Here is a 17493-nt window from a genome sequence, read left to right as displayed (position 1 = left end):
TTGAGGCCCCATCCCTGGAGGTGTTCAAGGCCAGGCTGGACGTGGCCATGGGCAACCTGGGGTGGTGGGAGGTGTCCCTGCCTATGGCAGGGGGGTTGGAACTCGATGGTCTTCAAGGTCTTTCCAACCTAAACCATTCTATGATTTTATGATTCTATACCCAGAAATGTTAGACAGGTGAAGACCACCACACAGCACCCCAATGTAGCTATGTCAGTAAGGTGGATAGTTGAACAAGAGAAATCGAGTTTCACGTGTGTCTGCTCCCACCAACATCCCTTTGGATTTAAGATCCTGAGGAGTTTGCGCTGTTCTGATGCTCAGCAGCAGCTCTTTTAGAGAGGGAAATAACTGACTACCAGCTCAGGCTAAATCCCCAAATCGACTCTAAAATGAGAACTTGAGATCAAGACAGACTATATGGCAGCATGGCATTTCTGTTCTGCCTTTTTTTTGGCTGCTCAGTCTAAAATCTGGCCTGGGCAGCCAGAGACTGTTTCACACCACATCTGAGTACCTGCCTAAGGCTCTGCCTCAAAAAGAGCACTCAATTGCTAAAAAGGTTCACCACATCACCACATGGTGATGGCTGTGGATGTTATTTACCCGGTCTTCAGTAAAGCCTTTGATACTGTTCCCCACAGCATTGTCATGAAAAAACTGTCTCCAAGGCTTGGACAGGCGTATGCTCTGCTGGATCAGACACTGGCTGGGTGGCCAGGCCCAGAGAGTGGTAGTGAATGGAGCTAAAACCAGTGGGCGGCCAGTGACGAGTGGTGTCCCCCAGGGCTCAGTGTTGGGGCTGCTCCTGTTTCATATCTTTATTAATGATCTCCATGAGGGGATCGAGAGCACCCTCAGTAAGCTTGCAGATGATGCCAAGTTGGGCAGGATTGTTGATCTGCTGGAGGGCTCTTCAGAAGGACCTGGCCAGGCTGGATCAATGGGCCAAGGACAATGGTGTGACGTTCAACACAGCCAAGTGCTGGGTCCTGCCCGTGGGTCACACCAACCCCATGGGTGCTACAGGCTTGGGGCAGAGTGGATAGAAACTGCCCAGCAGAGAAGGACCTGCAGGCGTTGGTCTATAGCAGCTGAACATGAGCCAGCAGTGTGCCCAGGTGGCCAAGAAAGCCAACAGCACCCTGGCCTGTGCCAGGAAGAGTGTGGCCAGCAGGACTGGGGCAGTGATGGTCCCCCTGTGCTCAGCACTGGTGAGGCCCCACCTCAAGTGTTGCATTCACTTTTGGGCCCCTCATGACAAGACAGACATTGAGGTACTGGAGTGTGTCCAAAGAAGGGCAACGGAGCTGTGAGGGGTCTGGAGCACACGTCTGGTGAGGGGCGGCTGAGGGCCCTGGGGGTGTTCAGCCTGGAGAAGAGGAGGCTGAGGGGAGACCTTCTTGCTCTCTACAGTGCCCTGAAAGGAGGGGGTAGCGAGGGGGAGGTCAGTCTCTTCTCACAAGTTACAAATGATAAGACAAGAGGGAATGGCATCAAGTTGCACCAGGGGAGGTTTCGGTGAGACATTAGAAAAAATTTCTACACTGAAAGGGTTATCAAAGACTGGCACAGGCTGCCCCGGGCAGCGGCTGAATCACCATCCTTGGGTGTATTTAAAAGCCGTCTAGATATGGTGTTCAGGGACATGGGTTAGAAGTGGGCACAGTAGAGTTAGATAACAGTTGGACTTGATGATCTTAAAGGTCTCTTCCAGCCATAATGATTCTATGACCCAAGTGCCTGGATGTTTGCTGGACTTGTGCGTTGCCATCAGTGAGCCCACCAGTACACACAGCCGTGTTTCTGTCCTTGGGAGCATAGGAGGGGCCGACGGGGACAGTTGCTGCTTGCAGATACACCGCAGATGGACTAACAGTATTTAACACAACACTGAAGCTGCCCTAAGGCTGACTGACTGTAGTACTGCCCCAAAGCGAAGTGCATCCTCAGGGCAGGGACTAAGCCCCACTTCTGTCACCTTCCTAAGGCCTAAATGAGTGTATTTGGTTTCCTTACTTTGAGATAAATTGACTTTTCCAAAAAGGAAACAACCTTTGTGTTATCCAGAACTTGAGTGGAAGATCTTGTTATCGTCAGCAGAATTTCTGCACTTGGGCCCTTGAATATTTCTGTCAAAGCAGATGGATGGCTGTATTAAACTGGGAAAATGGAGTGGAGAACCTAATTAAGTCAAATTTAGGATGGTTATTTCGTTCCATGATAGATGAACTGGCAAATCCAGTCACCTTCCCTCCCTGCTTTTCTGTGCTCTTAGAAAACAGAAGTATAAATATTTTCTTCTTCATATGGATAGTTGTTCCCTATCTCAACAAATAAACCTGTCCGTCTCTGAGAAATACACATGGCTCAAGAATTAAGTTATGGGAATGCACTTCAAGAGTTGTGATCCGAGTTGCTCTGTTTCTCTAAAGCACAGCAGTACCACTGAACCCTTTGCCCAGCACACCAAACACTCACTCTGCTCCTTGGGGGAAGAGGAAGATCGCTAGAGCAGAACCACACACTCCTCCAGACAATACTAAGAAAATAGCATGAGGCATAAAGTTTCTGCAATAAAGATTTGTAAGTGAGGCTGCTTTTTTACTTCCTGGATATATTTAAGTTTAGGTCCTTTCCATTAAACTGACTACTAATCTTTTTATTTCAGCTTTAAAAAAAAAAAAAAAGAAAAAAGTAATGAAGTCTGAACTACCTGATGAGGTCCAGTTCACCTTACACGAGAGCTGCAATAAGAGGCGTGCAGCTCCTCCCTGGAAACCAAGTATGACCCCTGCCTAGTTTTCTTGGTGAAGAGTACCAGTGACTTGAGAGCTTGTTTGCAAACAGGACCTAGAGTCCAATTCTGCAGCTATTTAACATTTCAGTCCCCCAAATACTTATGAGATAGGGGTTAACAGTAAACTAAACTAAGCTGGAACCAAAGTATGAAGTACCCACACCAGTAAAACACGTTAACTCACCTGATTTCTTTCAGTCCTTCTTTCTGGATAACTTGAAGGATCTCTTTATGGCTCATAGGCGTATTAGGATATTTCTCCAGGACCTGGCAAGCAAAAACAGATTGAGAGGAAGTTACTTGTTTGCATTCTCACCTTAATGTTCAACTGCACAGAAAACTACATTTATTGGTTTGGATATCTCCAAGGATACAACCAAGGGAGAACTACCAGCCTTCTCGCACCTCACGAGCTCCCATTCCACCTGAAGAATATAGTGAGCAAAGAGACTCCAGGAGACTGGCAAAAGTGCAATTCCCAAATTTTATTTCAAAAGCGTTGCCCCTACATAACATTTCTTAAGGAGAATGAAACACTCCACAGCAACATGGTGGCTTCACAGCCATCAGCATCACCAGCACAGTGCTTCAGGAACAGCTGAGGTATCTCAGACACAAAACTTCCAAAACCCAAATCCTTAATGTTTGCAGAGCTGAAGCAAGTACCGCTCAGATTGGTTGTAAGTACTAAAGAAGTTTAGGGAAATCTGGTGTTTAATACTGCTAGGGCTGTTTGAAAACCTCTGCACGCAATTCAGGCTTAAAGTTCATAACTATGGTCTACGAAAATGGTTCCTACACCAAATTGTCAAATACACTCGAGCTCCTTCCAAAGCCTTCCCTGTGCACGTCCCAGTGCCTAACCAGCACTCACCTCCCTTTCCAGAGGGCTACGATGCAAAAGCACAACCCACAACAGCAGACAGAGATGCTGTAGACTTCTGAAGGAAGATGCCAGTTACTACACGTCATTTGGATATTTTAAGCAATATTCGTGCTGGGGGGCTGGGCAGGAAATGCCTCGTTTCCTTCTTAATCATCCGCTTTTGACCCATGCCCAGCACATCAGCCCTCCAGCGCCGAGTGACGTCTTCAGCCAGAGCACAAATCCGCCGTATAGAAACCCACAAGTGACTTCGCCGAAGAAAATAACCAGTCTGAATTTCCCTGTTCAGCAGCTGTGCAGAACACACGGCCTCCCCCAAAGCCCGGCTCCTCACTCCCTCCAGGAACACCCCAGCTATCCCCACGGCTGCAGATTTACCTCTCTGGGAACGGACTCTGAAAAGACCTTGCTGAACTGCAGCATCTCGCTGCTTAGAGAAACGAAGACCTACCATTAGCACCATCTTTAGCTTTGCAAGCCCCACCCGATGTCCTCCTCTCGGTAAAGTCTCTCGTTAAGTGACATTAAAGCCCGACTTCCACAGCCACTTAACCTACCCCCAAACCTGCAGGTGACTGACTGCGAGGAGGCAGGCTCTGGAGCACAGCATCCGTCTTCAGGGATTGCTGGAGTAGCGTGTGTATAAAAAAAGCGAGTTTAAAACAGATTTAAGTGGGATTTGTTTACACTTCCTCTAGTATCAGCCTCGGTGAGTCATTCCGCTTCATTTCTCACTGTACTGTAACTAAGGATGCCCACAGCAAAAGGATGGGAAATAAAGGTGGCTGAAGAGTGATTTAAATCAGGCTACCACAGGTTATGGATTTATATCAGCTCCCAATTCATGTTCGCTCAGCACTGCCAAGAGCCAGTATACATATATACCATTAACCAGGAACAAAACCCGAAAGCTTGTCCTGCAGTGTGCCGAAAGCCCTCAGAGGGCAAGAAGAGTCAAGGCTATCTCAATTCCCATCTGTGGTGTCACCCTCGTCATTGCAGCTAGCAAAACAAATTAGGAGAAAAATAAAGTAGTGCCATGATTCCATTAACAAGGAACTTTAGGGCATTTGCCTTTTCTCACAATTCTATATGTGCATTTTTCTTCTTGGGCACTGGGTTTTCCTCTTGACTTTCACTGCATAGACTCAGTCTTGACAAGTCTCATCTCACTCATACCTATAGAGGCAACACCACATTTCATTAATATTTCATTAATATTTCATTAATTTTTCACTAAGCAGAACTGCAATGCAAGCTAATACCGTGTTCGGCCACAGAGCCTCATCATTAAGAGCAGAAAGGAAGAAAAGCTTTTCTAATTATACCCTTGCATGCCCACAGGATGCTTTAAGTATTTCTCCAGGTAGCCTGTTCCCACATCTTCCTTCCATAGGACTTTTTCCTGTAGTCGAGCTCAGCGAGATGATCAGTCTGGCCTCCTGCCACACCCGCTCAGCATCCTGCAAATCGTGATGGACCACTCCTGAGCTTTGAGAAGGTTGCTCTTGAAGATCAACCAGCTCTCCTGACCAGGCATTTTTATCCTTCTGCTCACTTCTTCATTTCCCACGAGATCTTAAACTCTCACTTCACAGTCACTGAAGCCAAAGGTGACACTTGTGCCCCACTCTTCATATTCCCAATGAGCTCTCCTCACTCTGCCAGGTCTCCTCTAGCCCAGTTTGCCCAGCACCTGGCTCAAAAAGTTGTCCTGAAGCAATTCCAGAGGTCTCCAAGATTGTGCCCTAGGTCGTGCCCCATTAATACCTTGTGCTTCCAGCAGATGCCGGGGCAGAGTCAGAACCAACCCTCCATTCATACGGCTTTATCCAGTTGTCTAAAGAGGGTTCATCCACATCATCTCCCTGATCAGCTGGTCTGCAGCTAACATCCACCACCACCTCTGTCCCCTTTGTCACCCTCCCCTCTGAACTTAACTGATAAGCTCCCAATTGAGTCATCACCAGTTCTACAGCACAGCTCTGCACATTCCTAAAGCTGCTCTTTAGCACAAAAGGTAAACCCTTCTTCATTTCCACATCTCTCCTTCCATGCAAAGCACTCAAATCATCCATCTCTCCATGAGTTTAATCTCACCAACATCATAGCTCTGCATGTAACAGGAACTAATCAAGAGGGAACTACATTACTTGTATCAAAACTGCACCCAGACCTCAATCCCTTACATCCCATTCTGAATGCATTTACAAAAATGCATTTCAGAGTGGCCCATGGGTGTGCTGAGGAGGTGCAAGAGTTTCTCTGCAGAATTGGAAGCAGCTTCTTTGTCACAGACCCCCAGGTGCCTCCCTTCATCCCACAAATGTGTCTCCCAGTTTCAGTCTCAAACTCACAACAAACTTAGTTAAAAGCCTCCACACACTGTTAGCAACCATGGTGGCAAAGACGTCCTTGCCCTTCTTCATCAGATGGATCCTATCTCCCGCCAGCAGTCTCCATTCCTTCAAGAGGCCCATGCTCATAAAAGCAACCAACCTGCCTACAACCCCCACTGTGCAGGCAGAAGCTGATGCTCAGAAAGGATCTGGTTCCTGCCCAAGGCCTTTCCATTCCCCACAGGATGTAGGAGACCACCTGGGTCCCCAGATCTCTCACACTTGCTCCCAAGGCCTGGCAATGACCTTTGATCTGCTCAAGGTCTCCTTTGGGAGATCTTTTTCTTTTTCTAATATAGGGACTACGCTGATTAATTGGGGGGAGAGGGATAGAGGCAGGGGAGCGTCAGCAATAGGCCCCCCAATATGCTCAGGGGGGTAGATCACTTCCCCTGTAAGAAAGCTATGGGATAGAGGACTTCAGCCTGGACACTGAAGAAAGCTGAAAGAAAAAAAAAAAAAAAAAAAAAGGCTGAGAGTCAGACGACATAAAAGCCTTCCAGTACCTGTGAGGTTATAAAAATGGAGCCAGACTCTTCACCATGGCACCTAGTTGGAAGAATCAGAGACACTGAGCAAGAGCTGAAACAAGAGAAGTGCCAAGTGAGTACAGGGAGTAACACCCGCACGATGAGGGCAGTCAAGAAAACATAACAGGCTGTGCTATTTCCATCCTTGGAGATTTTCATCAAGACCTGACTGGATAAAGCCCCAAGCAATGTGGTCTGACCTCAAGCTGACTCTGCTTTGAGCAGAAGATTAGACTACGGCCTCTCAAGGTCTCTTCCAACCAAACTATCCTTGATCCTACAGGTGCCCATGGCAATGTAGTAGTAGGGGTAGTAGTCTACAAACCGGAAGAACTCTACCAACTTCTCTGCAACATCCTGGATCCAATGTCCTGGCAAGCAAACTTCCCAAGGCAGCAAGTCTGCTTCAGGCACAACTAGCCCAAAATTTGCCAGTCTGTCAGAACCCAGTGCTCCTCTTGGGGTGCCAGAGCCCTATATTTGTTCTCCATCCAAACAGCTGCAGGCAGAAGTCATCATAGAATCAGTGAGGTTGGAAGGGACCTTTAAGATCATCAAGTCCAACCGTTAACCTACCCTGATAAAAACACCACCACTTCTAAACCATGTCCCTAAGCACCTCATCTACCCTTTTCTTAAACCCCTCCAGGGATGGCGACTCCACCCCCTCCCTGGGCAGCCTATTCCAATGTTTAATAACCCTTTCAGTGAAAAAATGCTTCCTAATATCCAATCTAAACCTGCCCTGACATAACTTGAACCCGTTTCCTCTTGTCCTATCACTTGTCACCAGGGAGAAGAGGTCAGCTCCCATCTCTCTAAAACCTCCTTTCAGGTAGTTGTAGAGGGTGATAAGGTCTCCCCTCAGCCTCCTCTTCTCCAGGCTAAACAACCCCAGATATCTCAGTCGTTCCTCATAAGGTTTGTCCTCCAAACCCTTCACCAGCTTTGTAGCCCTTCTCTGGACATGCTCCAACACCTCAATGTCCTTCTTGTAGTGAGGGGCCCAAAACTGAACACAGTACTCGAGTCTTTTTGCTGCTGAAAATAACCAACACTTCCATCTTCAACATTGCCCCTGACTCCGTAACACAGCTGTTTTATAATCTCCTGAGCAGTGTGGGGCCCCGGCTCTTGCCCTGCAGCAACTCTGCAGATCACCAGATAGGCCCCCCTCTGTCCTCCACAGTCTGCTCACCCCTCCTCCTACAGGTGGTTCACCCATGCTCCACTGGTGAAGCTGCCATCATCTTCAACCCTGGCCTCCAGGAGGAGCACCGGGCACTCCCTGCAGTCCTGGACCTCCTACGTGTCCGGGACAGGGCCTCTCTGTACGGGCGGTGGGGTGTTCAGCCAGTGCAGGGACTGACATCCTGCGGTGTCCACACCACACCGCTGCTGTGCCGACTGAAGAAGTAATCTGCTATGAGTAAGCAGAGACTCTTTTTGCTGGCTCAGCTTGATGCTGTTAGAGCTCCCGGGGTCGAGGCGAACTCTCTTTTGTAAGAATACACCAAAGAACACGAGATAGATCAGGAAGATGACAGATTAGAAATAAAACTGATTAGAGGTGCCCCAGTAGCAAGGGGGCCCACATTATTTTTTCTTCTTGCCTACAGTTACTCGTCTTTGAGAACACGCATGAGTAACACTAGGCTGTAACAAATACGGCACCAAATGAGAGACGACCGATTCAAGGGGTGACACAGCTGCGAGCACCCTTGGAGCAAGCTGACAATGGGATTTGGGCTGCTCGTTTTCCCTCCCCAGCTTGAACATGCTGTTTCTGAACAGAAAGCCCAAAAGAACAAAGAACATATTAACAGAATCACCAAAAGGCAATCACGTGTCTTGCAAAGGAAGCTCATAGCTCTGCTGGGTATCTACAGACCAGCTTCATGCACCCAACATAGATTTTATTGACTTGATTCACCTGGCATTCTACTCAGAGACGCCTTACAAATTCTTATCAGCATCCTTGAAAGATAGCTTTATCTGCCAGATCATAGTGCAAACTCCAGCTTATTTTGCATTGGGCAGCACGTACAAGAATATTCACCCGAGGACAGGACTCTCGGGTGGCTTCTAAGTATAGAACTGCGGCATTCTGCTGGAGCCACTACTGTAGTGCCACCAGTCTGGGTACTGCGAGAACAGATCAATACCAATTGCTCTGTTCTCAAATGCACAAGAAAAGTGTTTTAAGTCCATAATGCCGACTTCAAAATAATGCAAATTCTGTACCTCAAGACATTTACTCAGGAACACACAAGTAGCCAAAGAGGTTGCTCGTCCACTGGGAGAGAAGACTGAGCCCTCAACATCTAGACCCTTCATTGACTCTTGACCCCAGAAGGTCAATAGATGGATGAGAAACTTCACTATGCCCCTCTCCCCACCCCACAACACATCAATAAAGACAAACTGTGTCAAATTAATGCTGCTAACAACACAGCTTGAGACTTTTAAGGTGTTGCTTTGCTCACAAAAACCAAACCAAACTGGCCACGTCCACTGAGGAAAGACTTTTAAATAGTCTTCATAGACACGATTATCTGCTATCTGATTATCTGCCATTTGGCAGTAGTAGTAAAAAAACCCAACCTTCAAAACATTGGGGCTGGTACTGGGTCCAAAACTGTTTTCCATTAATGCCCAGATGACAGCACAGAGTGCACCCTCAACAAGTTCACAACCGATACAAAACTGGGAGGAATGGCTGACGCAGAAGATGGCTGTGCCCCATTCAGAGGGACCTTGACGGGATGGCGAAAAAAGGCAGACAGAACCTCATCTCAAGTCCACGGGGAAAAGCCAAGTCCTGCAACTGGAGAGGAACAACCCCTTGTTGACCATGAGTGCGCCCCTGAGGCAAAGCGGGCCACTGGCACCCTGGGCGGCCCCAGGCAGGACGCTGACAGCAGGCTGATGGAGGTGATCCTTCCCCTCTGCTCAGCACTGGCACCTGAAGCGCTGTGCCCAGTCCCCGACTCACCAGTTCAAGACAGACGACTGGAGGAAGTCCAGCAAATGGCCACAAAGATCATTTTAAGGGACAGGAGCACCTTTTGTATGAGGGGGGGTGTGAGAGAGCTGGGGTTGTTTAGCCAGAAGAAGGCACGGCCAGGGGATCTTATCAATGTGTATTAGCACCTGACCAGTTTAAAGAAAACCAACCTGGACTCGTCAGTGGTATCCACTGGAAGGACAGGAGGTAGTGGGTACAAGTTGCATATGGTGATCTTTGGGTTTTTTTTCTGTGGTTTTTTTTTTTTTTTTCTCTCTCTTCTGACAGTGGTCAAACACTGGACAAGGTTACCCAGCACAGTGGTGGAGTCTCCATCCTGGGACTGGACAATGTCCTAGGAACCTCACTGTCAGCAGAGTGGTTGGACTAGACAGTCTCCGGAGGTCCCTTTGAACCTCAGCTATACTGTGATTCTATGATATAGACCTTCCTCAAGTAATCAAAAAAGTCAATTTAATCACTAAAGAACTGAAGTTCGGTATGACCATGTAATTTTATGTTCCCCGTGCTTTCCAGCTGACCAGGTTAAATGCACAGGAGGCGTTTCCCAAACAAGGCTGTGAACCACTTTCCACAGACTATTGCGAGTGCTCAACAATGCATGGCTAGGAATGCGGAAACTGCAGCAGTTCTTAATACAAAGTCAACACCCTCAGTTTAGGAACTCCACTCAAAGACAGCTGGGAGAATATTTTGAGGAAACCAAAACAAATCAAGAATCACTCCACACTTGCCTTTTTTTTTTTCTAAAGAATTTTCCTTAGCTATCTGTTATTATCTATTGTCAAGACACTATTTATAGAATCATAGAATGGTTTACGTTGGAAGTGACCTTAAAGACCATCCAGTCCCCCCCCTGCCCCGGGCAGGGAGACCTCCCCCCAGCCCAGGTTGCTCCCAGCCCCGTCCAACCTGGCCATGAACACCTCCAGGGATGGGGCAGCCACAGCTTCTCGGGGCACCCTGCACCAGGGGCTCACCGCCCCCACAGGAAAGAATTTCTGAATATCTAATCTAAATCTCCCCTCTTCTAGTTTGAAGCCATTCCCCCTCGTCCTGTCACTCCATGCCCTTGTAAAAAGTCCCTCCCCAGCCCTCCTGGAGCCCCTTTAGGCACTGGAAGGGACTCGGCAGTCTCTGTGGAGCCTTCTCTTCTCCAGGCTCCCCACCTCTCCCAGCCTGTCCTCCCAGCAGAGGGGCTCCAGCCCTCCCAGCATCTCCGGGGCCTCCTCTGGCCCCACTCCACCAGCTCCACGATAGATCAATTTGATTAGATAATACAGATATTCTTAAGATGATAGAAATAGCCTTCAGAAAGTATCTATAGAAGTAGTGATCCACATAATCTAATCAGCTACAGAGCAAGAAGGAATCTCAGACTTTCACTTATAACTGGAAACATGGGAAGGAGGGACAGAAGGATGCAGAAGGGGAAAACTATTCGAAGAGCTCCTTCACCTCATAATAATGGAAAAACTAGCACATGATGTTGCAACTCTAACAGAAAGTAAGTTACAGTCAGGAAGAGCAGTACAGATCCAAAGTTTTATGGATTTTGGTCTAAATAGCTACCTGTAACTTGGACATAAGGCATAACTGCAGAAAAGGGTCCTCAGATTCACCCGTCCTATCCTGTAAAATAAGTATTGAAAACCCTTTCATCATCTGCAAGTTCAAGATGACATCTATCAAGGAAAAATAAAACACCGCCACTATTGCAAAAGCATGAACAGAACAGGTCATTGTCAAAAGGCTTTTGGATCACTGAAAACATCCCATGAATACTGAGCAATTATAGAATCTTAGAATGATCTAGGTTGGAAGGGACCTTTAAGATCATCAAGTTCAACCATCAACACAACACTTCCAAAACCAACACTAACCCATGTCCCTCAGCACCACATCTGCCCATTTTTTAAAAACTTCCAGAGATGGCAATTCCACCACTGCCTTGGGCAGCCTGTTCCAGTGCTTGACAACCCTTTTCATGAAGAAGTCTTTCCTACTCCTGTCCCCCATACAATTCTCGTGGAAAAACTGGCTTCGCACGGCCTGGATGAGCATACGATCCACTGGATCAAGCACTGGCTGACTGGAAGGTCCCAAAGAGTGGTGCTCAATGGATTTAAAACCAGCTGGCGGCCGGTCACAAGTGGTGTGCCTCAGGGCTCAGTGTCGGGACCATTTCTGTTCAACGTCTTTATTGATGATCTCGATAAGGACATAGGGTGTATCATCAGCAAGTTCGCAGATGACACCAAGTTAAGCAGGAGTGTTGATTCCCAGGAGGATAGGGGAGCTCTACAGAGGGACTTAGATAGATGGGATCACTGGGCCAACATCAATGGTATGAGTTTCAACAAGGGCAAGTGCCGGGTCCTGCACTTGGGCCACAATAACCCCGTGCAGCACTACAGGCCTGAGGAGGTGTGGCTGGAAAGCTGCCGGGCAGAAAGAGACCTGGGGCTTCTCATTGACAAGCGGCTGAATATGAGCCGGCAGTGTGCCCAGGTGGCCAAGGAAGCCAACGGCATCCTGGCTTGTATTAGAAATAGCGTGGCCAGCAGAAGTAGGGAGACGATTGTGCCCCTGTACTCAGCACTGGTGAGGCCACACCTCGAGTATGGTGTCCAGTTTTGGGCACCTCAATACAAGAGAGATATGGAGGTGCTGGAGGGAGTGCAGAGGAGGGCAACGAAGCTGGTGAAGGGCCTCGCAGGCAAATCCTATGAAGAGCGGCTGAAGGAGCTGGGACTGGTTAGTTGGAGGAGGAGGAGGCTGAGGGGAGACCTCATCACTCTCTACAACTATTTGAAAGGACACTGTAGAGAGGTTGGTGCTGTCTCTTCCAACCTAGACAATTCTATGATTCTAATATCCATCCTAAACCTCCCCTGGCACAACTTGAGGCCATTTCCTCTCGTCCTAGGTACAGCAAAATCATGACAAATGTCCAAGATTTAGGAAACTCGCCCAATACTTAAAGTCAGTCTAGACAAGCTCATCTAGAAAAACAACTTTTCTGGTTGAGCAGTTATGGCTTCTTCCAACAGCAGAAAGTTTGCACAAGAATTTAGAGATTTGTTTACAGTGGTCAGATGCTTCCAAAAAACCTCAAAGTGCACACATCTCCTGTGCAACTTGATCCCCAACCAGACCCAAGGACAAAGGAGAAATGAAGAGGCTGGACAATCCACCCCTCAAAGTGGTCAGGGGGCTCCGAGTCACCAGTTCCGTCTTCTCCAAAGGCATGCAGCCCCCCATCAAATAACTTCAAACAGCATGCCAAGCGCTGCAAATACTCCAAATGGGGGTAACAAACATTTACATCTGCAAAAGCCACAAACTGGCACACTTTTATCCACAACTGCCTTTAAAGAAGAGGCGGAGAGGCCAACAGCAGCCCAGTGGCATTAACCCTGGCACTGCTCCACGGCTGTTGTGGCTCACTGTGGTTTTGCTAATTTTAGCTAATCCTGCACTGTAGGATCAAAGTTTCTTGTGTTGGGCAGCCACCACCTAAGGTGAAAGCGATAGAACAACTAGCGTTGGCTACACAGGAGCAAGATTAATGCGCACTATCCCGATAACAGTTATCATCTTGAGTTAAGAAACACGTTTAATACTAACTCTCAGCCTACTTAGATAAGCAAAGCAGTTCCCACCTTCAGATGCAGTAATAACTCTGTGCTGCTTTACAAGCTGCTCCAGAAGAACCAGGTACAAGGATTAAAGAGACTTAAAAAAATAGATGCACCTTAAGTACCTTCTCCTGTCTCACCTGCCCTTTTAATCCCATATCAAATCTTTCATTTGAGTCTTTTTTTAGTTCCTGTGTGTAAATAAATAAAACCTACTACTACTATCTGCACAGAAGTGATTTGAGAAGCATTTTAAGCTTCAGAGTCAGGATTTATAAACTACCTTTGTACTACGCTCAGCATTAACCAAGATGAATCCAAAGAACAAACCTCCAAGTGCCAACACCAGTTATTGAAAGAAACCTCAGTACTTGAACCTAGCTATTACTGCAGAAAAGGGTCGGCGTTCAATATAGGTGAAGCCGTATACTTGAGATGGCGTCACTGATGCTCAAGTTATGCCACCTTAGGTGCTGAAATATTCTAGTTGGCTCACTGTTAACAAAGCCCATTAAGAGTTATCTATTTTATAGTCCGCATAGGACAGCTTAAGGGCGCAAAGCTGAGTTCTGCAAAGGTTTCCAAGAAAACAGGATCATCAGAAGAAAAGATATTTCCTAATTTCACATCTTGGAAGAAAGGCAGCCTTCTTAATCTTACACTATTTATGGTGTGAAAGATTTGTTCACACCACCTGCAATCAAATTGAAAGCACTACATTTCAGAGGCAAGGTAGGTTTTGCAAGTCTCCAGCAAAACATGTTAAAAACCTTTGCTCTTCCAAGCAGCTCAGTTTTTCCACATTTCCCATATATCACAGCTTTACAAGCATTAGCAAGAGGAGAAGATGGTGTCACACCTCAAATCTACAGAATAAGCAAAACCGCATTTTCCCCAGGCTGTTACAGAACAAAAACATAAGCTTCAATTGATCCAAACTGTTGAAGCAGACATTTGACATGTTTTTTTCTTCCTTAGCTAAGGGGAGAGAAGCAAGGGGCGGTTTAGGTGTTTCAGAGACCCACCGTAAGCAAGGGAGTAAAGGGAGTTGGGGCTCTTGCTGCTGCATGAAATCCTTGTCATTACAGTATCCCTTTAAAACAGAAGTGCAGTTCTGGAATGTGTGGTAAAAACAGGGAAACATCTGAGTGGAAGATGTTTCAAGGCAGGAGATACTGTAAAAGAAAGCAAATTTGACAAGAGAAATTACTTCAAGGCTTATCTCTCTTATCATGCTTTTGCTGAACTCAAGCTCAAAGTCCATATTCTGCTTCCAGGTCAAGCTACTGCAAGAGGATCCAGAAGAACGCTCAGCTCTGGCCGTGCTGCCTACCAGCATTCCCAACTTTCAGAATGAAATGCAGGCTCAAGGATTCCCAACACTTTTCCATCACCTCCCTATACGGCAAGGATTTGCCCATAGGCAAGTGCCCTCTTAACCTTAAAGGAACATACTTCTACTACAAATCTGAACTTGCTGCTCAAGCCAGTTATGAGGACAACCAGGTCCCAACCAGCAGGACAGAGGAGGAAGATGGATGGGGTTAGAAGTGCAGGCGAAGGGGGGGCATACCAGCATGCATCTGCTCATGGGTGGCCCAGCCCACAGTTGGGAGCAGCCTCCACCCCTGGCGTGGACCTCAGAGAAGACCCGCGGTGACCAGCAGTGATGGCTTCGGTAAGGCTGGTGACCCCAGCAGGGAGCTGCGGGACAGGAACCATCAAAATCAAAGAGCTCACGTAATAAAAGTTTACAAGAATCAGTGTGCCAATATATCAGCATTAAGTGCAAATGGGAGGGGTTTAAAAGTTAAAAACAAACAAACCAGCCTCTGAACATGATTGCCCGGGGTTGGCTGCTTTGGGAGTAGTTTGGCATGCGTTTTCCAACATTGTTGACGCCAAAACCCAAAACAATCTCATCTCTACATCAAAGCTTTCACCTTGTTTTTAGAAATCTTTTCAAATGAAATCAACAACCCTTCTCGCTCTAAGCCCCACGAACAGCAGTCTGTCCTCAAGGGGAACTCCCCAGAGCTACGGCAATTCCCGGGTGTTGCAAGGCAACACACACTCATACACGAGAGAGACAGACTGAACAGGAGGGATGACTGTCCACACAATTGAATTTTTTGGTACTGGACATTGGTACAGCCAAGGTTTCGCTCTGAAAATTCACCAAACACTGACCCGCATGTCACGGCCACAAACCGACCAGTGTTAGCAATGCTATTTAAATGGACGCAGTGAAGAGAAACGTGTCTTGGGCCACCGTATCTGCAAAGAGTGGGACACTTATCTCCTCTGAACCACACTCCAAGACTCTCTAGTCAGTAGAGATCTTTGGTTACACAGAGTCACATCTTTGGTTTAACAGAGTTAAAACTGTTATATCTTCTCATACAACACCAGACAGACCAGATAATCTCTCCATTTTGGAGTTCATTCCTTTCTTCAATCCTTTGACAGAAGAGGAGGAGGGAAACTACAGGAAGATAATCTTAAAGCATAAGCGCAAGACAAAGAGCTAGGATTATATTGATTGACTGATGATTAACTGAAAACAGCTTAGGAAGAAAGCAATGAGAACCTCAACTCTCACACCTTTGTGTTTGGTCTGCAGTTGTCAGTAAGAGCAACGGTGCTGACTTGGAGATGTAGTCAGAAGCTGGAGACCCAGGCTTAGCTTCAGAGGGATTTCCACATATACTATTTCATCCAGATTCTTTCTAAAAAAAGATGCAGACTAAAATTATGGTTCCTTACATTCTACATTCTCCTACAGCTTCTTACTAGGAAAAGTAAAGTTACTCTTCCTTTCGAGCTTATAATGACACTGCAGTGAACCCCCTCATGCTAGCAAAAGGTGGAAATTCACTAAGCCCACCACTGCGCTTCCCCTTCCCAGTTTCACCTGCTCTCAGCTCCCTGTGAACAACGCTCCAGTTAGTGGAGATTTCCATCCAGAAAGCTGGACCATTAGGTATCACTTAACCTCTGCTCTCCTGATGTCCCAATACACCACATAACAATCCAAACAGCACCAAGTTGTTGGGAATCAGATACTTCTCTCCAGCGAAATACTGGAATACATCACTTGGCTGCATGTCCCTGAGCACTACTGCTAATAGATGCTTCTCAAATGTTTACCCCCAGTATGACTATCAGAAGAAAGCCCACCACCAAACACACGTCGGCTTCCTTGCACTTAGTCCTGGAAGCAGAGTGGCTTGATGCAAATCCATACAGTATGGCCTTCCTCCTCCCAAAGCAGGACTGGCAGGGAGGGAAGGACAGAGGTAGCAAGTTAACTTTTAAGAATTGAGAGAATGATTCTAACCGAATTTAAAAAACCAACTCAGCTGTGATGAAGTTACCAGCTTATTACAACTCACACTGTTCAACAGAATATATTATCCTGAGCACCTCCTGTAGTTATATTTCTAGGGAGGACAAGTTACAGTATGACATCTTTGTAACTCAAAGATAAAGAATTGATTATTCAGAGGCAGGAAGACTTTTAGGTGGTAAAAGTTGTAAAACTGTGAGAGAGACCACAGGCAGCCAAGTCTGCTTGAAACAGGAGGTAAGACAGGATCTCCATCTCCTAAGCAGCTCTGGAACAAACAGGTTTTTCTTTAGCTGAAAAGATGCCGGGTCTTGGCACCAGCAGTGGTCTCGGTGCTGGCTCACACATATGGAGAGGAAGAGCTACATCTTCCTCCCCTCCCCACTCCGTGGCTGTCACCTTGGGAACCCCTGAAGCTCTTCTGCTTGTTCTGAGCCCAATGCTTGCTTCTGCAGCTGAAGTGCAGGTCTTGGGTCTCCTGCACGCAGCCGTGAGCCGATCAGAGAGATAGTGTTACTGCTGCACGAAGCCCGTGTTTGACAAGCTTGCCCAACATCCCAGTGAAGGTTGTAGTGCTTTCGTAACACAAGGAGCTTCTACTGTTCCTTTGGCTGGTGCACACACAACATTTCATGGCTCACTTAAACAAACATACCATAAATGCAGATGCACACAATGCAATCCTGTTTGGTTTTCACCCTACCAGTGTGCCCGATGGGGATCAAAGGAGAGAAAATGCAGTTTCTGGGTACACTCCACCCATACCTATCTCACCTCTTAACTGCGTAAGGGAAAGCTCAAAACAACCAGAGTACCTTTGGGACATCCATGTGGGAAGCTTTGCATCTTACAATACATCG

The 17493-nt window shown here is 47.0% G+C and overlaps 1 protein-coding gene across 1 annotated transcript in view; it reads right to left on the bottom strand.

Moving 5' to 3' along the window:
• The window catches only part of ASXL2 (ASXL transcriptional regulator 2), a 122366-nt gene that overhangs the window by 85771 nt on the left and 19102 nt on the right, over window positions 1-17493 (bottom strand). Inside the window, exon 2 of the mRNA XM_082480783.1 lies at window positions 2985-3067. Within this exon, the coding sequence (XP_082336909.1) occupies window positions 2985-3067 (83 nt within the window). The remainder of the gene's footprint in view (window positions 1-2984; window positions 3068-17493) is intronic.

This window comes from Vanellus vanellus, assembly GCF_965231255.1.
Source record: "Vanellus vanellus genome assembly, chromosome: 3".
Classification (NCBI taxonomy): domain Eukaryota; kingdom Metazoa; phylum Chordata; class Aves; order Charadriiformes; family Charadriidae; genus Vanellus; species Vanellus vanellus.
This window is presented reverse-complemented; position numbering and strand designations above follow the sequence as displayed.